We start from the raw sequence: 23166 nt of genomic DNA, 5'->3' as shown, positions 1-23166 counted from the left end.
AGAAGTTTTCTGAAAAGAAAAAACCAAAATGAAACATGTTTTCGCCTCAATTTGGGGTCAATACAAAGCAGATTATGTTTCTGCAGCTCCTTCACTGTCAGGCTTGATAAAATCAACAAGGCGCATCACAACATTTCTGCAGAGTGAGCATCACTGTTATGGCCTTTTTTCAAGACTGATGAATTTAATTTGATTATCTGCTTCATCATTTCATCATTTAGCTTTTTAAAACAAATCCCACCCAACACCTTGGAGCAAGCTCTTTTGTATTGATTCCAACACAGATGTCAAAAGCAAAACAAACCAACAGGACATTGCAGGCATCAAATGGATTATTTTTTTTTGTTCTTTCGGCTTATCCTGTGAGTTCAGGGTCGGCACAGCGGATCATTGTCCGCATGTTGATTTGGCACAGTTTTTACGTCGGATGCCCTTCCTGACCAAACCCTCCCCAATTTCTACCGCACTGCACAGCTGGGGAGGGGAATGGCCTGTTACGGGTTCAGTGTCTTACCAAGAGACACTTTGACATATATTGGCTGAGTTACAGCCGCCCCTGGGCATCAAATACATATTTTCTTTAAATATCTACATTAAAATTAAATTGAAACTGTTACTCCAAATGAAGTAAAAGGCAACTATACCATTATCAGAGACATTCTTTTTTTCCTCTTATGTCAAAACCAAGAAGTATGGGTGTGAAGTTTTGTGTTAAATGTGGCCACACCAATATTTCCAAAAAGGATGAACCACATATTATATTGGTGTACTTTTTAAATGTCAGCAAATAACCAAAGTCAACACTTGTATATCCTTAATTAGTAGTTTCAAACTTGAAAATTTGCTTACTATTTTTATAAAACTTAACAAGGAGTCTCGTTAAAATTAACTTTTCAACAGTGTCCTGCTCAATATTGATATTAGTAACATTATACGATAGCCAAAAAATAGAACAAACAGGTTATTTTTTTAAAGTCTTTGAAAGGCCTTCATTACTCTTTGGGTTGAGACAGATGTAAGCCACAGACTTTTGCAGAAAACAGAACATGTGTCCTTGTATGATTTCACAGAGAGCTAAAATGGATCAAGGTAACATTAACACCATGTTTTTTCTAAAATTAAAATAAAAATACTGTACAAATATTTAAAAACAATTCAAAGATTTTTGAACCATTTTAATTACACTGCCCAACAGAAGGTTTTTGTAATTTTCTGTGTCTAGTGAAGCAGGTCTATAGCAGAGTTCACCCACAGGTCACTGTACCATCCAAATGCCCCCCTAATATTCAGGTGTTGACAGTCTCTGCCATAAGCATGTCTTTGAATTGATCATACACTCCTTCATTTCTGAATGGCACTTGATTTCTAAAACAGCCACTTGTCGGTCACTGACAGAGGGCCCCTCATTCTCAAGACTGAGTGGCACCACAGAGTGCAGAGGTGGAGGCTGGTTGACAGGCTGGATGGGACATGACAGGCCCCAAGCAGGATTAAGCAGGTTTTTACATTCCATTAGCGGCAATAGTAGCATACAGGGCTATCAGGTGATGTTACAACCCATTTGGCGGTCAATGGACACCACAGACCCCTGGGTACGTTTTAATAAGGAAAGACATTGGTCTTACTTAAATTGTAAACACTTTTTCTGTGAAGTGACCGTTTTCCTTTTCTCTAGGCCATACTATGATCTTTCCCTAACCTTAGCCATCATTTCATTATGTTGTCATGAATGACTTTTTCTGACTTATGAAGCTTAGCCAAGTGCCATGTGTCTGTAAACACCATAAAACCAAATAACCATAAAAAAACTTAACAAATCGGTAGAGTTAGATAAAGCGCATTTATTAAACCACCATTGGATATGTTGGAAGACAAATGCGATGGGATCATTTTACTGATGCGTGCAGTGTCACAATATTTTCAACTCTACATTTTTATCAACAATTAACAACATACAATTTCCTTATTGTATTAATAGAAAAGCCAGGGACAGTGTATTGTAGTGAAATTAAGATTAATTGGTCAGGCAAAAGCCTACATTGTCTATTGATTATACTGCTGGTTTATCATTCCTTCCTGTGTAAATAAGCAACTATTTGCTATCACGTATATAATAAACTTGTTGTGCAGTGCTTAAATGAAGAAATGCATTGTAAAACAACATTTTGGCCAGGTCTCAGGCACGATACAGTGTACACCATAAAACCTTTTATATTCGATTTATAGACTCCAAACTGGTCACATAGTAGCAATGCTATTTTGACTATTAATATAGTTATCTGTGGCCTAAAACTCTTAAAGATAATAGTTCACTTGTTATATTTTAAGATACTTATTGTATTTAATCACAACGTCAATCCCACATTGACTTGTGTTGAAATGTTCATTTATTACCTTTTTTTCTTCTGTGGGCCCAACTTCAGTCAGTCTACAAATTTACCTTATCTGATGTGGTCTGCAATTTGACCACACATCAAAGGAGGAATGATGAAAAGTCAGAAATGCAGAAAAGCACATTAACATGAATGGATAGGGTGGAAAAGGACTCAGCCACCCAGACACAACCACACACAGTCCCTACTCGAATGCATTAAAAAAGAATTAAGATCATCTCTTAGTATTAGAGGTCAAAATATGAACCTGTGCAGCAGAAAGAAAGCATTGTTAAAGAAATTAAGTTGATCGCAAACAGTTGTGTGAACCTGAGTTTCAGTATTTTTCATAGAGGTTCTTCTTTCCTGTAGGGTTTTTAATGTTGGTTATTAGTATGAATGACTCATCCTTTCTGCCCTCTCACCTCCGACCGAATACCTTGGAGATAAAAAGATAGAAGTATGGCAATATGTTTCTAACTAATAACTAATAGAAAATCTAAATGAAAATTCATCCAGCAGCCATCTAAAATTGACAGTAAGTTTATGTCTCTCGCTCTGTCAATCCCCCTTTTTTTCATGGATGACATTCTTTCGTAGTCGGAAACAAAGGGTGTGCCACTGCCATTTTTCGACATCACAGTGTTAATGTTTGGAAAAAAATTTCACTGTCAAACCCATATCTGTATCTGAAGCAGCATCACTCTGCTGCTATTTTATCAAAAAGACCAAACTTAATTATTCCAGCAAATGCACAGACAAAATGGACTAATGCAAGACATGATGTAAATAACCTGTGGTGTCCAGAGTGCAGCACTGTTGGACACGACCATCCACCTGATGATTATGTTTAAACTTAAAATACCCTAAAGTACAAATACTGTTGTTAGCAACCTAATATTACAAAATGACAAATTATAATTACAGAACAACAGATTTCATAACCTCCCTTTTCTCCCTCAGTCTCATTATTATCGGTCCAGCTGCTCTTTTTGAGCCAAAATGCAGACCCGGAAAACATTTAGATTACAGGAGATCACAATTTAAGCAATGTTTGTGTCTAGAATGTTTATAAGATGAAAACGTAAGAGATAAAACTCAAAAGAAGTTATCCAAAACACCACAGGTCTACACTTTTCTCAATCCCGCTTCAGCACTGTCCAGGTATTTTCACATCTGCCTTGAATTTAAAAAGACAACTGCAAGCGAATCAAGGATCAACGCCTACTGAAACAACAGGTTGAAAAACCTTACCAAAGTACAAAACATAACATAGCCTAGCTTTTAATATTGTTATCAGTTACTGTAAAAGTCCAGTTTTCCTCAGTAAAGAGAATCGGCTCGTTTAAACAGAAAGGCTTCATAGCTGCCATTATTTTACACCATTAAATCCACATACAAGCCACACTCATTAAAATACCTTTCTGTTCAAACACATTTGGTAAGAAGTTCCAAACACTTCCACATCAACCTATCAAACCTGTAGCATCCCTGATATAAGCTGAATTCCTTCCCTGTAGGATTTCCTCCTGTTAAGGATATGCCACAGGATCAACATTGTTTCAAGAATGATCTTAAGCCACATTCAGGACCAAGTGGAAGCACAAAAAAGTGAGTTTTTAGTTACAATAGCTGGCTGCTCAGGGGCAGCTAATTCTGTTAAAGCAGGTTTAGGTTTGGGCTTTCTGAATAGGACAAATGAATGTTATTGTAGTTTGTTTGAGAGCCCTAAAAACATGAAAAAAACATATGTTCGTAACTGGAGCTTCATAATTTTACACTACTGTATATCAGACCAAACGTTAATTCATGTTAACGTTTATGATTGTTTGGTGAAAGTAAGGCAACAGTACCTAAAATGTTCAAAGTTACTTCCTTTCACAGAATTATTGTCATTTAACTTTTCACTTTTAATTAGCAGTAATATGAAAGGTTAAATGTAATATTTTATTTAGGAAGCCTGTTGACTGTATAGTGATGGAATATGTACACTGCTTTCAGGCTGTCTTTTTTTAAATTAATACATTTTTTGGCTTTATGTCGCTGCAAAGAGACAGCACAGGGGAAGAGGAAGGAATGGACACACATCTGATCCACAAGTGTGTTAATTGCAGAAAACTACTGCGGAAACTACTTTGACTTCTACAACCCCAATTCCAAAGAAGTTGGGACGATGTTTAAAATGTAAATAAAAACAAAAATGCAATGATTTGCAAATCTCATCAACCCATGTTTGATTCTAATTAGAACATAAACAACATATCAGATGCTGAAACAGACATTTTACCATTTCATGGAAAATATTAGCTCATTTTGAATTTGATGGCAGCAATACATCTCATAAAAGGTGGAAGAGGGCCAAGAAAAGGCTGGAAAAGTAATCGCCGCAAATCAACAACAAATGGATTCACAAACATGGCATTTGGCTTTTATTTAGGTTTTACACACTGTCCCAACTTCTTTGGAATTCGGGTTGTACAAGTCACATTGTGTAAGATTTTCTGTCTAACATTAGGGACAGACCTTGTTTTAAACCAGTTAACGATCTCTCTCTTATTCAGGTAACTGATAGAAATCTTCCTGGGTAAATCAGGTTTCCCTAATCCTCAGCTTCAGATTTCCCCTTTACATGACAGTTAAGAAATCAGCTTTCTAGAGAAGCCAACTGTAAACTGTTTACCTAAGTCCATGTACGGAATTTGTGGTTATAGAGTCAGACTCCTTAACACAATCATTAGCTTATCATGAAAACAAATTGAAAGCCAAGATGATAAAGAAGGAAAAATGAGAATTGGAAAAGTGCAAGAACAGTGATTGAAGATACTGTAAACAGTTTGGATAAAAGGAAAGACAGTAATAAAACTACAACATTAGGGAAAGGACTGTGACCATAATTTCTACATCAACGAGAAAAATCCTGGTTTGAATGTTCTAGCATTGAGTCTCAGTAAATGCAGTAAGAAGGGAAAAGTGAGAAAAAAGGCAGGCAATGAGAAAGGAAATGGGAGTAAATGGGCTGCCCACTGGGACCTTTGGTGCCAAAAATAGGCCCAACAGACCTCAGATACTGTTATGCTTTAACTAGAGGTTTTCAGCCATTTTGAAAATGGGAAAGAAAGAGGCCAAATTGCAAAGGTTACATTTGGACAGAAAGTAGCAGGAACTATTGTATTGTATATGATTGAACTCTTATATTCAGTGGTTAGTGGCTTCAGTCAGTTTCACATTATTGCTTTAAATGTGAGCAAAATATGATGCAGATCATCAAAGACTATCACAATGAAATCCAATTATCTTCCAAGAATAAATTGAGTTTTACTTAAATGGAAGCAGGGAAAACGGAAAAAACGCATGCACACATACTGGTCACATGTTTTAATGTCATAACTATCTAACGTTGCGCTTTTGCTGGTCTGTAGTGCTAAACAAAATATTTTCTAAAATGTAAGAAAAAAATCTCATTGTGTTCAAAAGATGTGCTTCTCGTTTGTTGTGGTTTTGCACGCCACTGGATAAAATTTTAGTAATTCTGAAGATAAAGATGGTACGACCGGTTAACCCCATCTGTTAATGAAGGTTATGTGTTAAGATTGAAAGCTCCAGAACATTTTATATTTACATTTACATTGATAATGTGGCCCAAATTTTGCTCACATTTTAGAAGGGAAAAGCTGCACTGCTGCATGCGTCTGACTTAAGCTCAAGTACAAAGTTTAGAGTCTCATTTTATTTAAAGCTGCTGTGCAGATCTTCAGGCTTTGATGTTGATTTTTATCATCAAACAGTGCTGTTGGCCTGTCACTCATTACACTATGTTACTGTGTTGGGGAGCTGAACTTTTCTAGCAATGATGTGCTGAAAGCTGTCATGACTGTTTGTTTTAGGCATGAACAAACACACTCATAATCTTCCTGTTTATGTGTTTTTATCTTCTTGACTTTAATGCTTCTCATGTCCTCTTCTTTTTCAGTGTTCATTTATTACATACTTGTTTGACTCCCTCCATTCTATCATTATTCCTCCTTCTTTCTGTCTGTCTGTCTCTCTCTCTCTCTCTCTCTGGGACAAACCGGACCAAGATTCCTGCCGTCTTCTACAGATAACAGAAGGAGCCAACACACACATGCACCCACAGCTGGTTTATGTCCTTTTGCTGCTTTCCCATAGTGGTCACCAGAGCAAGAACACCCACACATAGATACTTGGGAGTTGGCTTGGTGGCAGAAAAACAAATCATTTACCTCATCCTCAGTGGCTCTTTTATTTTCTATAGTCACTTTAGTCTACTACATGTTTAGCGCGTTGGTAACAACAACAACCACGTTCTCACGTTTTATTTATTTTGTGCTGACAGAAACCTCAAACCGCAGACAACTTCAGTTATTCGTCTTTTGAGTTTTTAAACCATGAAGGTTTCAAAACCATAAGTGACAAAAGCTGTTTATATGATTGTAACATCATCCGACACCTCACTATTTTTCTTTGTCTCATTCCGGAAAAGGACAGCTGGCGTGCCATGCCTAGGAGATGTATCAGCTTTCACCAAGCAACTACAACTACACGAGTACATGTACAAGATTTACAGCAACCCCTATAATGCACAAATTTACGTAGACCTGCATTTGCATTACGCTACTATCAGCTAAGAAGCTGACATGGTTACTCAGACTAAACAAGACTAAAGAAGTTGGCAAACTAAGAGCGTAAATGGGAATTTGTTGCTTGTTTTTATTTCTCACTATTTTTATTTAATCCTCACATCTGTGCGAATGAAGCCCAATGAAATCTAAATATGCCCTCAATTACTCTCCTGGATTATTTGCTCACATTTCACATCTGAACATGTATTGTAATAGAAGAAATATAAATGATTTTTAAACAGATATATAATCTTATTATTTGCTACAATGTATCCACCCAGAAAGCCGATAGTCTGTAAGACTCAACTACACTGCTGAATGTGCAATGTTGCCTCCGTTCACAACTTCTGAAGAGAAGAGCTGAACACTGGAACAACAACAAACTGAGGCACACCGGCTGAATTCCTGCACTGCAGCAGGCAAATGTAGAAGAAAAAAAAGAGTGAAAACTTTTATTAAAACTGCTGAAATTTGAACATGAGATTGATGCCGACCAGAACTGGCTACGGGGTCAGATGCGACCCGTTTGCACCCCTACCAACTCTGAAAACTTCTGTGATAATAACCCAGTGTGCATTAACCTCATTTTGGTTGAGCAGGTAGGTGGAGGTAGAACATTGTCAGTCTTTGGGAGCTGTTTTAAGATAAGTGACAATTACAAAAGTAAAGCTGACTGCACAGTCTGTGTTGCTAACAGTCATTGTCACAAAAAATATTCTGAACTTGTTTAATATTTACAATTCACATCAGTGACATCCAATCTACAGTAACTAGAACTTTACCTGAAGTGTCTTCATGTCCCTCTGTAGACTCTACAGTCTGTGTTGTCTGTAAGTCTCCAACAAGGATTTCCCCTCAAATCTATGCTGTGTTTTTTGTTTTCTTTCGGTCTTTTGTGAAAGTGTGTCACTTGTCTTCCACTCTCATTACTCACCACTGCCTTATGGCATGTCTTTACGGGACTGTGTTACTGTTGTGTGCCTCGTGAAAATTGTTGTGTTACAGATATGTCACACTGGTGTTTGCTTTATTGTCCCCTGACATAGGCCAAAGGTTTATCTGCAGAAAACTAAGAAATCAAAAGTAGTTATCAGTGCGCTTGGGTCAACACTATAAAGTTAATCCAACTAGTATTCACCTGGTCTGAGGAAGTGATGCAATTTTCTGCAAAAATTGCAGAATACACTGCAGAATAAACACTGCAGAATAATATTTTCTATATAATTAGTGTTTCTGCAGAACTGGTAATCAGATGCAGTAATCAAATTTTATAAATTCAATGATGACCCACAATGTGCTCAGATAATATGGGATGCATGATCGAGCTGTCACAAATTCTGTACAATATTAACGCATCCACTCTGACACTCGAATAGCACAAATTGGATTTGATTGTCATTGATTTAACAAACTGAATTCAAAACCAAATTCCTGTGCTGGGGTTACAGTTCTCCCCTAGCAAGCGGGACTCTTGGTGCACAACAAGACCACAAACACACACACAGTTTTACACTTTAACTCACCAATCAAATGTCTTCCAAACCATAAAATTCAGACCATAAAACACAGTGTTTAGGTTTAAAAATGTCTCTTGACGTTATTCCACAAGATTAATTTTGAAGTAATACAAAATGGCACAAAAGACACACGATCCTCATGTCCCCTCTGAGCCCCAATAAATCCACTGCAAATACAGAGACAACATTGTAAATGTTTGACAAATATATAAAGTAAACATACAAACATCAAAATCAAACACAGATATATACTGTAGATGCTGGAACAGGGCTTTTAAATTTGTGCTACCACCCCGGAGCAGTGCTTTGTCTTTTTTTTTGGCCTGTTCAAACCGTAGAAAACACAAAACATGCTGTTTTTGGATGCTCTACTGAATGAATGACTTGAAATAATAATGATTACATAGGGGGAGATCATCCGTAAATATTATAGTTGTAAGGGGTTTGGGTATAAAAATATTAATACATTTTTCATTTAACCAAGCAGCCTGTGTTATAAATACATTTCTTGCATTTCCACCAAACCCAAGAGCTAGAAAACCGTTTTAAATTTAGGGAGTTATTTGACGTGCGGTGCCTGTGTCCTCAGATTAGTGAAGTTGTTTTTTACAGCTACAATATGCAACTTTTAGGAATCAAGCTGTAGACCCAAAATCAAGCCACCAAGGGCATCAAATAATAATGCTGTTCCAAAGCTCGATGCATCTCACTATGCCGTGTGTAGCAGTGTGTTGAGCTCAAAGGGGCTTCCACAGCATTTGACGTGATGTTATTTAAAACAACTGTGGTACATACTGTTGCTTTGTGTTAAATAATTTCATACGGATTAAAAGTTCTAGACACCAGAAAAGTGTATAGTTCCAATTGGATAAAGTCCATCAACTAATGAAGACCAAGTCATTCTGGCACAAACCATAATACGTTTTAGGCGAAAACTTCATCCAGTCATGGCAAAAACAATTACACAATTGCAGTAAGTACAGATAAGTAATGAACAGGGTTTTTTTTTTCGGTGAAAAGAAAACATAAAGTTCAGTAGGTGCCAAAGTCCTGATTTCACTATCTGTTATTCAGTCCAGCCTTTTACTGACGGACACTTTCATCTTTTATTCTAACTGTGAAGAAACCAAAGAATCCAAATCATTTTTGATCAGCGATTTGCATTTTACTCATAACTTGTATAACAATTTGAATGTTTTGATCACTCTCTAGACGCATAGAGGGAACTGCATAAGATACATTACAGCTGTGTGAGAGTCTGTCACTGCATATATTGATATTTTTAGTTTTAGTGTCAATAGTGTGTTTTCTTACTTTTGAAACTCCTACTTGCCTACTTACTTCCTACTCCTCAAGTTTGCTCTCTTTCTTGTTACCGAAAAAGGGAAAAATAAGCGGTAGCTCGGTTTTCTATATAAGGACTCATAAAAGTCATATTAACTCCTTATCTATCAAACTCACATTTAACGTCTGTGGTAGAGCAAATTGCAGGCATCAAGGAAAAGGGGAGTAACTTATCGTTTATTTGAGTTTGTAGGAGCACTTGTTCCAATGGCCCACAGGCAGGGGGTCTTTAAGAATATAATAGACATAATGAAGCTGAAGAGAGTAAGTATGTATGGGAAAATCTCCTAATTGCTGTCTTTTGCAAACACACACATACATAACCAACCCACACACGCACACACACACCAACCACACAAGTTCGGCTTTATCTCAGCATCAGACTCTAATGGAGCCCTGCTGTTTTGAAAGGTCAAAGAGTATAAGGTCATGAGTTGGGGTCAGCAGACAATTTTTAAGTGTGTGAGTGTTTTTTTGTGTGTGTGTGTGTGTGTGTCTGTCTGTGTGATTGAGAGAGAAAGGGTTGTAGTGGCAGTTCAGCCACCAAAAGAGAAAAAAAAAAGAAATTCCAGATGCTGGGGAATTTGTCTTTACTGGGAATTCTGTACGTGTCAACAAGAGAAGAGGTCATGAGAACGGCAGAAAACACACACACACATGCACACACACGCACACACACGCACAACCTTTATTATTTTTTACTAAATAATAAGACAATATTAATCACAGTTAAAACTGTAGTTATTTTTTCTGTTTTCTCTAAATGTGTCTCAGTCAGAAATTCCAGAGCAACATTTACTCCTTTTTTATAAGAGAAATGAAATACTGTCCAGACTGCAACTCGTTAAAGGGCCAATCACACCTTCACTTTGGACTCTAGGGGCTAAGCTAGGGTGGAAATATTTACTTTGACACAGTTACAAGCAAACTAGGCCTCATAAATAAGAGACACGGATACTAAATATGTTATTTGTTAGCTTTATTAGCTTCGGCATGCTGCCTACCTGCCCAAATTATTGTAATTTTAATGATGAATATGTGGGTTTAAAACAATGTAATTAAAGCTCTTGTGGTATTACTGGACTCTGGTGTCCATGCCAGTTAGAACACATTAAGCTGAAAGTGGAAGTCTATGATTGCCAATGTTAAAGTGAAATAATTTAATCAAACTGAAATTTTATTTCCCATGTATGTCAAACCTTCAACTTCAAAAATAAAAATGTCTATCGTTTTTATTCAGTCATTCAGCACAGACTGGCATTCAAAGTGTCTTCACACAGTAGTGCAGTGTAAACCTTCACCATGAGGATCAGAGGGACAGGGATCAAATCTCCAATCCTTCAGTCAGTGAACACCTGGCTTTACCTTGTCAGCCACAGCAACTCCTAAATTCTAAATTAATTCCAAATTGGCCTTTTTACCGTTTTTATTGTAAGTGTTCATATTTTCTATCAGTTTTATAATCCTCAATTATGACTCCACATGGAGTTTGTAAAGAGGCAGGTTTAATTAAAGTAGGCTGACCTAGAGCCCAGCTAACCCTGATTTTCTCATACCTCTGGTCCAGACTGACTTATAATAGGGTTTTACATTTTCTTTAGTTATACACCATGCACACATAAATTTTAAATAATCTTAAAATCTCAGTTATATGCAAACAATCAAAAATATTTCATTTTATTATTGACAGTCAATACCTTCCATAAATATCCTTGCTTTGTTTTCTTATCCAAGGCTTCCCTTCCTGCTGCCAATTGTCAACATTTGTCTCAGTTCATGGCTTTGAAAACTGTGTTTTAGGGTCATTTCCTGTTTTGATTCAGACCAATGCTGTGTCCAAATTCCCTCACTCTTCACTCATTTACTACTCTCTAGTAGTAGTACTTCACTCAATAGTGAGCAGAAAATTAGGATTGTATACACTTACTAATTGATGTCATATTGCTTCATCACTAATAGCTGTTTGAGCTGCATGATGGTTATTATTTGATCTTGCAATTTGGGAGCATTGCTTGTGGGATTGTTAACAGAAAGTAGTGTACATGTGTGGATAGACTGTCAGACACATTCAACATAGGCAGTGATTTTAGTCGTTTTGTTCCAAAGTTGACCAAACAAAACTCAATTTAGCCTAAGATATAATAAATTATAAAAGGCAGAGGGCAAAATGTGGCATAATTTTATTCCAATAACAGAGAATTAGTCACAGATTGTGTTCTGTAGAATTATTTTTTCAATGATTCTTTAAAAATTTGATTTATAAAATTCATTTTCATTATGACATATAAAGAGTGACTTCTGCCTTAAGAAAACCGAGACATGAATTGTCCTAATACGTCAGAAAGTTTACAGTGAAACCATCAGTCATGTTTTATTCACTGTCCTTCACATTGAGTTTATTGAACAACAGAAACTGTTTCAATAACAGTCTTTAAAATATTCTTTTTGAACAGCATCCTTTTTTTCTTGAGCCCAGAAAAAAGTTAAGTTGACCTTGAGCTTCTTCCAAAAAACAGACAAGAGCTCAGGTGCCAAAAAAATCCATTTGATCTTAGTCTTTTTCCACCCATCTGATGACTGTATGTTCTTTTTACAAAGCTTTGATCACTGCAGACAAGTCCAGCATTAATGGCATTAATAGCAAGTGTATACTCTTGTCATCTTTGTTCAGTCCTCCATCAAAGAAGGAGTAAAACCTTTTTATTTCCATGGAAGTTCTTCTGTTTGCCATTTGTTTTTGGTCCCATCCCAAGATCAAATAGTTGTGGCTGACTTGACCTTGGAGGAAAGGACCTGCCTGAACCTCCTCTTCAACTCCTGCATGTTTGGAGATTTGGGTCTGGCCAAGTGAAGGCCTCCTCTCCTCTTCTCCCCATTCCCTCCTCCCAGTGCTCGGCTTATCTGGAGGACCGACAACACACTGACTCAACAAAAATGAAACTGGGCATATAGGAAAAAGTTCAATTGAGCCCCAAGACAGTTGTAAATCTTGAAGGACATGTTCTAGTGAATATTTACTTTAGTAAAGGTTAACTGTTCAGTCGGACGCTTCTTGTGGCAGCCTGATCAGTGTAACTTTAATATTCAAACTACGATTTCTGAATTTGCTCTCTGCAATGCAAGATGAAGAAACAATCTAATCTTACCAATACATTAATAGTGAATGGGCAACAGAAAAACAAATACTGTATACAGAGGGAACCACCATGGGCTGTTATATCCCTTATTGGATGAAAAGATAAATATTTGATATTTTGCATTTGCCCCTGGCATCAGTGGGAAATTCCCTGCAGTCAGAGTTCCTACGAGAAGCAAAAATCCTTGAAGTGTAATAGATTCACAGTGCACGTTTTATAACCCTTCTTTAAAATGCCTTCACGAGGAAAGAAGTGTTTGCTAGCTTGTGTTCTGTAGGCAATCACATTGCTTAAACCCTCTTTACCACTTCTTTGCTGCCAAACTAACACACCAACAAGCAACAGCAACATAAAGTCCCACCTCCTGACACAGATGTAGGAAGGCGGTGTGGACTCCCTCGTGGTTCTCTCTGGCCGAGGCCTCAAAGTAAACTCCCCCTGTGAGCAGAGCCAGTGTTTAAATCAGGACTGACTTATCTTCCAGATAATACTCAGCATTCCTCATTCATTAGACAGCTGGCAGGAAATGGTTTATATACATATGAGAAGTAAATATGTGTACGAAAAACTTTTCACAGTTTTTCTAAAGTTGGGAATTTTGCTGGTTGCATTTACAGCAAATGCCTGACTGGTTCTTCTAATACATAATGGCTGATTTTGACATTTGATAAAAAGGAAAAAGAAGAAACAGGAGTAGGAAGGAGAGTGCACCCTACCTAATGAAGCTGCTAATGTCTCGCCTTCATCTGCAGGTACTTGTCGAGCTCGGAGCAGGTCGCTCTTGTTGCCAACCTGCAGCAGATTACAGATTACAGCATAGATTAAATTAGAGGTATTAGGGTAAGAGGGTTCTATAACTGTTATTGTCTGTTCAGGAGACGAATGAAAGACTTTGGTACAGCTAGAAGTCAGCTGAGTTGACTGTTGTTACATCTTTCAAGGGGGCATTATCAAGCATGTATTGCCCCAAAATTATGCTTCACTAGGTAGCTTTCAATCTTCCATTCGTGTGATATAAATCCGTGGTTGTAGCAACTGTGACAGTGCTAGTGCTGGTGATGACAAAGAAATTCCGCTTCGTTCTTAAACCTTTGTCGATTTATTGGATAAACCTAAAAAAATTGTAGCTCTGCCTTTGTTTTGCACACCATAGCATATTTTAATTTTCAGTTAATTACACTAGTGTGTGCCATGGCAAGAACCTATTGAACCTAGTATGAGGTAAAAAGCTGCCTAGTCAACCATAATTATGGGCAGATAATATCAGAGAACAGCCCACTGATTGTTGTGAATCCTTGTCGATTAAATGTTTGTGCATATATTTGTGTCTAATCTAGCAAATAGCAAATAACAAAGTCCTACAGTGGGCATTACAATTATGATGGGGGCAAAGGAGGAAGTCAGATGACATTCAACAACAACAAAGTCCAGACAAGCAAGTCCCCAAATGTATCTCGACTGTGAAAGACTTTAAGGAGACTAGATACTGACCAGTATAACGGGAATGTTTCCAGAGGGGTGTATACGTCTAACATGTTGGTACAGTGGCTGGATGGTTTGGTAGCTGTTGTGGTCTGTGATCGAGAAAACCAGCACATAACCGTCTGCCCAATAGATCGACCTGTAAGTCCAGTTATTATACAGTTATTTACAGTATAATAGTTAAGTAAATTACATTTAATTCATGTTCAAGCAACTTCATGAGTCTGACCTGTTGATTTGTTCTTGGCAGTACAGACCTTCAGCATCATCCTGCAAAAACAGACACGCTGTATATAGTGTCAAGGCGATGGATGCAATTAATGAATATTTTTAGTATAGGGGCAAAGCCAGAGGTAGAGTGATGTTTTATACCACATAAAAATCAGAGGAAGGTGATCTGAGTGGACAAATAATGCCTGAAAGTTTTTCTGACTAAGGTTTACAACTTTGATGTTGGTTTATTCTTTTTTTTAACATTAGCTAAATAGTTTTAGCTAGTAATTCTGTGTATTTGTATAACTTCAATATTAAATCAGCATAATAACTTCCCACAGTCACTGAAAAGCATCTTCTTATGCAGCTTAAAGTGACAGAGAAGGTGGTGCTTTTGCTGAAGAGGCATGTTGCCAAGACAAACTGATGTTTATGGACACACACCAGCTGTTTCAGACTTTGAACTTATGACCCTGGACTCACTGGACCACCTACTTTTCAGTTAAGCTGAAGCTGGGTGTTGAGTTAAAGTTGGGCAAATGCTGTTGTTTAGGACTTTATATTAACTAAAATTTCATTTTAAACATCTAGGGCTCTTTTTTATGGAGAGTTACAAAACTTTTTCAATTTTATAGAAGTTTGGACACTTCTCCACTTCTCTGCTCTGCACATGACCTCCACACATACGTCTGACATCAAAATGTGTAATAGCTACATTGGTCCACAACACAAAAAATATGAGTCTCACAATATGGGCTGTCATACGTATGTACGAGATACCTATGAGATACCTATGTTTTTGTAGCCTTTTCTTTTCTATTGGCCTGCACCCACATCTGTGGCTGTCCTTTTGTTTTATTAGTTATTACTGTACAAATGTTCTGCTAGAATACTGTAAGAATGCATCATTTTGTCATCTTGGACAGCTACATATGGCAACACCACTTATCTATTAATAAAAAACAACTTCCTCTCTGCTCTTTCTTTCACTTGCATCTCATGAAATGTAAATACTTTTCTGATAGGACTTTGCTCTGATGTTTTCTCCTTGACTTAGATTTTTGCTTGTCTTGTATCTCACTTCTAGCGTCTGCCAAATGACTAAATATTAATGTAAATGTACCACTTAGACAAACCACATTACAGTTGAGAAAATGGCCTGCACTCACATGTCATTTGTTAGCTGTCATTTGTTTTATCATTTTATTCAGACCAAACTATACCTAAATAGTTTGATTGCATGTTTAGTATTGTATAAGAAGGGGGAGAATTTTATATTTTAAAGATAATGAGAAGTTTAGAGGATTTATTTTCTTTGTACAGTTAGTTTTTTTATTACAATTAGGACATTCAATTCACTTTTCAAATGCAAACATACTTCTTTCAAAACAGTTAAAAACGCAATCAAAACAGAATGATGTAAAAGACATGCATTTCTGCTGCAGCCACAGTGAAATCTATAGAAAATCATATCTAAAAATATTACTGAGTGCAGCCTACAGCTGAAAACCTACTAAGATGACCTGTGTTTGGTTCAAAGCAGATAAGGGGAACGTGCGAAAGAACTCTGTGATGAATTTGTCCAGGTAAGATGAACATAAAAGTTCTGTGTTTTTGGAATATTGTCTTCTGTTTGTGTGTGTGTGTGTTTTATAAGACACAATCTTTCACAAACACCAAAGTGTCAAACAATCAAAATATATGTAAATTGTATAACTGTGCAAATTGCAGAACTCTTTTTATAATTTAATATATTTCAGGTGCCATATTAATTCAGTTGTTAATATAAACTATAAACTAAACTGAACTATTCTGTTTTGTCAGCAACTACAGTCATGTGATGAGGGCGTAAGCCAATAGAAAAGAATAGGCAACAACAACAGCAACATAAAAAAAAAACTGGCATCTTACAGTGTTGCAGCCCATATTTTGGCACTAGTACTTTGTGCCTTGTGGACCAATAAAGCATTTTGATGTGTGACCCCCCCACCCCACCCTGCCCCCCCGCCTCCTCCCGTTATCTTCCCCAGTGAAGGAAATGAGCCTGGTTTTGTAAACACATAGCCTGTGTGAAGCAGGGTGAACTCTGTGGCATGTTGCTTTTATTATACAGATTCTGTGCATGGAGATGGTCCTAAGGTCACTTCCTCTCACTTCAAATACATTCCTAGAATTGCTTAGCGATAAAAATCGGAGGTTTGATTGTCTTTGAGAGCTTTGTTTCAATTTAGAGATTTAAGGCAGCAATGATGTAGGACAGATGCCCCTGCTGTTTGAACCTGTTCACCTAGCTTCCCAATTTAGCCAAGATAACAAAGATTTACTGAAGCGCAAAGCTTAGCTTTTTAAATACAGTTAACCAACCACTAGAAATTAGAAACCAAAACCAGGTAACAATTCATTTTCTCTTATAGTAAACAACATGGCCTTGGCAAATTATGCAGGATTTATTAGCAGGTACCAGAAATTCATATCTTGCAGCATTTTGAAACAAACTATACTGTAGCAGAATTGCTAATTACTAGCTTAGTAATATAAAATGTAACACCTAATTCATGCCTTGAATATGCAAAGCATATATGCACTATCAAGTCATAAATTAATAATTGCAAGCAAATACAGCCTTATTCCTAGATTTAAGCTTTAAATAAAAGTGGGTATGCATAGTAGCTGCTTGCTAGCCTCCTCTATTATGGTTGTGTTGTCCTTGAAACATCGGCATCATCAAGGCAGTTGACTATTAGTAAAAAGTGTGAGTTCCCCAAATTGATTTTGATCTCTGCAGATAAGCTGGCAACATCGTGAACCCTATCTGGTTCCTTTTAAATTAGATGGATTTATCAATAAAATGTATATGTCAGCTACAAAGGGGCCTGGTGGCACAATGGGTAGAGCCCATTGTGCCAGGAGAAAATGGCCAGGAGAAAACTGGAGGGTTGCAGCAGGAAGGGCATCTGGCGTAAAAACTCATGCCAAATCAACGTGCGGAATACGTTTGGCTATGATGATTCTAGCATCTACTGAAGAGCCACCCTCATCCATACGCACAGGAAGTCACACATAAATCCCTTTAATGCTTATTGATAAACAAAATCTGGGAGGAAGGTTTTGCAGTGACCACAGAACCACCTGGTTTTGCTCTAACATTACTGTACATTTCAATGCCAAAACGTGCATGTTAGCATCGTGATACAAACTAGTTTTCTTACCATCCCCCAGTCTGTCCTGTATTTTATGCCAGAGGTAAAAAAAAACATACACATAAAAAATGTTATATATTCAAATATACTGGGAAAAATAACTTTGAAAAAATTGCTGTACGGACAAAAATATCTTTCCTAGGGGCCTAATGCCTCAGACCAAAACAGTTCTGAAGCTTTTCTGACTGGGATTATTTCATTGTACTGTGGTTAAATAGCTATTCACACTTGAGAAACATCTTCTCCTCAGCACCTTGAAAACAGAGTTTTGTCAAGGAATACACAGTTTGGCACAACACCTGCCACTGTGATTGACTGCTACGTGTGCTTAGTGCCCAATCTGCTGCCAAGTAAACATACAAAGGAGCTTGTGAGAACTGCGGCAATCTAGAAAGAAAAGATTGATAGTAAAATCTGGCTTCAGCTACTGTATCAGAAAAGTCCTCATGAGCTGCTTTTGACGGCATGATCATCTCATTTTTAATGTTTTGCTTTTCATTCCTAGTTCACATGAAAACTGGCTGTAGCTGCTGTCAATGTATTTCTATGAGTTACCTGGAGAGCAACACAGGGAGTATCCTGGATCTGAAGTGACACTTCCTCTCCATCCAGCGTGACCTTTCTGGAGTAGAGCGCTCCTGGGGAGAACGAAAGAGAGAGGGGGATTGATGAATGGATCAATAGAGGAATTTCAGAGGACCTGCAAAGGGAAATCAGTCAGTGAAGACATTTATTTTTGTTTCTTACATTTGATAACTCTGTTTGTATAGACATGTGGACAGAAACTCACCAGTGTTTGCTTCATAATCCCCAATAAACCTTTTGGTCAAAAACCTGACAATCAGCGCTGAAAGGAAACAAGAAAACTAAGAGTCAGGTGAACTGAAAATTAAGTTAAAGTGTGTAACAACAAAGGGAAGGAAATGCCACGGTGGAGGAGTAATATGATCACATTTCTCCTCCTGGGGTTTCTTTAGAGAATAGAGAGTGTGCATGACTGTTTCACAGCTGCACTGAAGTGTGTATGATTTAAGGTCTGCTTTGTTTTATTTTAAGCTTGAAATAAGACGACATTAACCTGCTCCAATCTACTGAACTTTGTAATAGTGAAATGAATTGTTCCTGTTCAGTGTTACAGGACCCTTACAAATGCATTTTTGATTTTGAAAACTTTAATGGCATAGAGACAAGCTACACTGTAAACAAACATGCCCAAAGTCTGAACCGAGAAAATGATTCACCAATACTTAGAATCTGATGCAATGCTTCATGCGTCATCACTTATTATAAATGACTTTCTCGTATATTACTAGTTTCAGTTTTATTCTGGACCCTTTTTTCAACCTTTGCAGACTTTTGTCAGTGCAGTTTGGTGTACAAATATAGAGCAGTGAGTTATTTATTTATTCCCGGCAGGGTTGGCTTTTGCAGGGTCGACTGATTTTACAAAATAAAGGCCTACTCCGCTAATTAAGTTTTGCACTTTTGTAAAGGGCTGCTCACAGACATCATTTTTAAACCAGGGTAATCACAATTGGAGCAGCAAAGGCTGAAATGTCGTTGTTTGCTATTATGGGTTAAACTTAAATAATAATAATAATAATAATAATAATAATAATAATAATAATAATAATAATAATAATAATCTTATCATGCAACCTAATTGGAGCTTTGATAGACGAAGCCTGCATGGTAAATGTCTAGGCAGCAGTACTCTTTGTGATGAGCAACCTAAACTTAAAACACACTTTTTACTACTAACTGAAGAAAATAGGCTGTAGAGAAAATTCATACATACAGGTGTCTCCTCATTTATAGATGTTGACAACTCCCTGATGCTTATTGTAATTTGCAAATCCCTCAATTAACAACAGTTATCAAATTAGCCACTGGTAGCAAGCTAAACACTCATTGACGTGTTATGTCTATCTCATAAAATCATGACATCCATCCCCCAGGGCTTTTTTTATGCCTTTCTTCATATATAAGAGCACATTAATGTATTTTAATACATTTATGTATTAATAAATGTATTCATGTTTTTAGCAAATAAAGCTAAAATAATTAGAGTGCAATGATTTTGGAGTTTACTACATTTGCTACTTTTGTACTGCTGCCTTAGGTCAATTGTTGACTCTAAAGATGAGATAAGATAGGATAGAACTTTATTTGTCCAACAGTGGGGAAATGTCCATGTTACAGCAGCGAAAGTATGCAAATGTGCAGCAAGAACTTCTGTAGAGAATGAAAATGCAAAGTCAATATCAGAAATCTATATGAATTTTAAAAAGAATTGCCTGTAGGTGTGAATGTGTGAATGTTTATCTGTCTCATTGTCTTGGCCCTGAGATAGATTTGCAAAAGGTCCAGGATGTACCCTGCCTTTCGCTAAATAAAATATGGGATTGGCTTCAGCATGCCACCACCCTAACCAGAATAAGCAATACAGATATCGGGTGAATGGATGGATGGATGGACAAATGCCGTTGCCTGGTCAGCACTTCCCTCTATTGTAAAATTAGATCTTGATTTCTAAAGAAATGACACAGTTGTGATGATGTGTAAAACCTAAATAAAAACAGAATGCAATGATTTGTGAATCTCATCAACCCATATTTTATTCACAATAGAAACATAAACAACATATCTGATGTTGAAACTGAGACATTTTACCTTTTTCATGGAAAATATTAGCTCATTTTGAATTTGATGGCAGCAACACATCTTAAAAAACAGGGAAAAAAGGCTGGAAAAGTAATTGCTTCAAATCAAAAACAAATGGAAGAGCATTTGACAACTACTAAGTTCAATTGGCAACAGGTCAGTATCATGACTGGGTATAAAAGAAGCATTTGAAGAGGCAGAGCCTCTGGAATGTAAAGATGGGCAGAGGTCCAGTCTGTGCCAAACTGTGTCTACAATTTCAGAAAAATGTTCCTCAACATAATATTGAGAAGACTTTGAAGATCCCACCATTTACAGGATATAATATCATCAAAAGATTCAGAGAATCAGGACAACGCTGAAGGGACAAAACTGGATGCGCGTAATCTTCAGGCTCTCAGGCAGCACTGCATTATAAACAGGCCAGATTCTTTACTGGACATCACTGCATGGGCTCAGGAACACTTCCACAAATCAAAGTCTGTGAACACAGTTCACTGTGCAATCAACAAATGTAAGTTAAAGATGTGTCATGCAAAGAAGAAGCCATATGTGAACACGATCCAGAAAGAACGATTTAGCTGACATGTTCTCTGGGCCAAAGCTCATTTAAAATGTAAAGGAAAGTTGTTCTGTGGTCAGATGAATCAAAATTTGAAATAAAGAGACTGTTAGTGCCATCAAGTCTAAAAGACTAAATTGGACAGGGACCGTCCAGCTTGTTATCAGTGGACAGTTCCAAAGCCTGCATCTCTGATGGTATGGGGTGCATTAGTGCCTATGGCGTGGGCAGCTGATACATCTGGAGAGACGGCATCAATGCTGTAAAGTACATAGAAGGTTTAGAGCAACACATGCTACCATCCGGACAACGTCTCTTTCAGGGAAGGTCTTGCATATTTCACCAAGACAATGCTAAACCACATACTGCATCCATCACAACAGCAGGGCTTCATAGTAGAAGAGTCCGGGTGCTGAACTGACCTGCCTGCAGTCCAGACCTTTCACCAATAGAAAACATTTAGTGCATCATAAAACAAAAAAATCCAGCCGCAAAGGCCCAGGACTGTTGAGAGGCTAGAATCCTGCATCAGACAAGAATGGGACAACATTCCTCTCCCAAAACTCTAGAAACTGGTCTCCTCACTTCCCAGATGTTTACAGACAGTGGTTAAAGGAGGGGATGCTACACAATGCATCACCTTCTTCCAACTTTTTTGATATGTGTTGCTGCCATCAAATTCAGAATGAGCTAATATTTTCCATGAAATGGTAAAATGTCTCAGTTTCAGCATCTGATATGTTGTTTATGTTCTATTGGAGATAAAATGTGGGTTGATTCGATTTGCAAATCATTGCATTCTGTTTTTTTAGGCTTTACAAATCATCCCAACTTTTTTGGGAATTGGGATTGTATTTTTAAGGATATTACTTTACATCTCATGAAGTAAACGTTTAAACTCAGGAGTTGTGATGGAGTAGTTATATATGATCTTTAGTTTTAACTCTCTAACTATTTTTACTTTACTTTTTCCATTTTCCATTCCGTTTCCAACTAAAAGCTTCAGAAGGAGCTATAGTAAATTTACAAAAAATAAAAAGTAAAAAATTGCTCCAATATGTAGAATATTGTCACAATGGGGGATTTACCACCAGCATGTTTGCTCTAACAGGCACCACTTTATTTCTGCCTCTACTGGAGAGATTGATTTTATCTATACTTTACCACTAACAAGTTGTGTAATGAGTAGTTGGTCGGTGGTTACAGCTTGAGAAGCTTTGCCACCGTTTTTCCATTTCTATCTGTACAACGCAACAGATCAGTTTCAGTAAAACTGTTACTGTAAAAATTATCTGGATTAATGTGCATTTCAACAGTTTGATTAATAGCTATAACCTGCTCCCACCCCCATGCTTCTGTCCATACCGGTTTTTCCCACGTTACTCGCTCCCAGCACCACAATCTTCACTGTCTTGTTGGGCACACAGTCCAGCAGTGGATACTCCGGTATGGGGACCAGCAGAAAGTTGCCAGACCCGCTGCTGTTCATCGTTCCCGCTGCAGGGTCGCCAGTCAGCCGCATTTAGCTCGCCTCTGCCCTCAGATCAGCTCGATCTAAGAGAGTGACAGCGGCCAGCAGCAAACTCCTCCGCCCCGAGGAAGAAAAATCACTCAAATATTCCCATATTGTTCCCGCAGGGACAGCGTGGAGCGACACTGCGTCTGCTGAAGTATCTTTTTGATTATTTACTCTTTAAATCTGTCTAAATGTAATTCTGAAACCAAAGTCCTTTATCCCGAATGTCCATGTACTTTCCAAGTATTCCAGTTACAGCACAAAGTTTTCTTCCAATAAATGCCAGAACAAAGTTTGAACGTCTCTGTGGGTCTTTCAGAGATGACTTATATTTGCAACTGTAAAATACTAAAATCATTTAAAAATGTATCGCTGTACTTTTTAATGCATAAACAAGCTAAGGAAAAGCAAGTATTCCGGTCCGCACAGATGGCAAATGCTTCTGACTGAAGACAGACAGCTAAGAGACAGAGAGGGAGGGATGTAGCCTGGGACCTTCCCCAATAATGTTCTCATGAG

The 23166-nt window shown here is 37.5% G+C and overlaps 1 protein-coding gene across 2 annotated transcripts; it reads right to left on the bottom strand.

Moving 5' to 3' along the window:
• Positions 1-11492: 11492 nt before the first annotated feature.
• On the bottom strand, positions 11493-23112 carry rasl11a (RAS-like, family 11, member A). 2 transcript variants are annotated; one of them, XM_067524977.1, is made up of 8 exons: positions 22497-23107; positions 18696-18752; positions 18461-18543; positions 14722-14762; positions 14502-14631; positions 13727-13802; positions 13372-13448; positions 12480-12774 (listed from the first exon to the last, which is right to left on the bottom strand). In XM_067524977.1, the coding sequence occupies exons 1-8, from the start codon at positions 22651-22653 to the stop codon at positions 12628-12630; spliced, it is 768 nt and encodes a 255-aa protein (XP_067381078.1). In that variant the 5' UTR covers positions 22654-23107; the 3' UTR covers positions 12480-12627. The 2 variants fall into 2 exon arrangements, with proteins under 2 accessions (XP_067381077.1, XP_067381078.1); XM_067524976.1 differs by lacking the exon at positions 13372-13448 and having other exon boundaries at positions 11493-12774; positions 22497-23112.
• Positions 23113-23166: the final 54 nt, after the last annotated feature.

Source organism: Channa argus, chromosome 12 (genome assembly GCF_033026475.1).
Source record: "Channa argus isolate prfri chromosome 12, Channa argus male v1.0, whole genome shotgun sequence".
NCBI lineage: Eukaryota > Metazoa > Chordata > Actinopteri > Anabantiformes > Channidae > Channa > Channa argus.
Note: the sequence above shows the minus strand (reverse complement) of the source record. Positions and strands in the feature narration are given on the sequence as shown.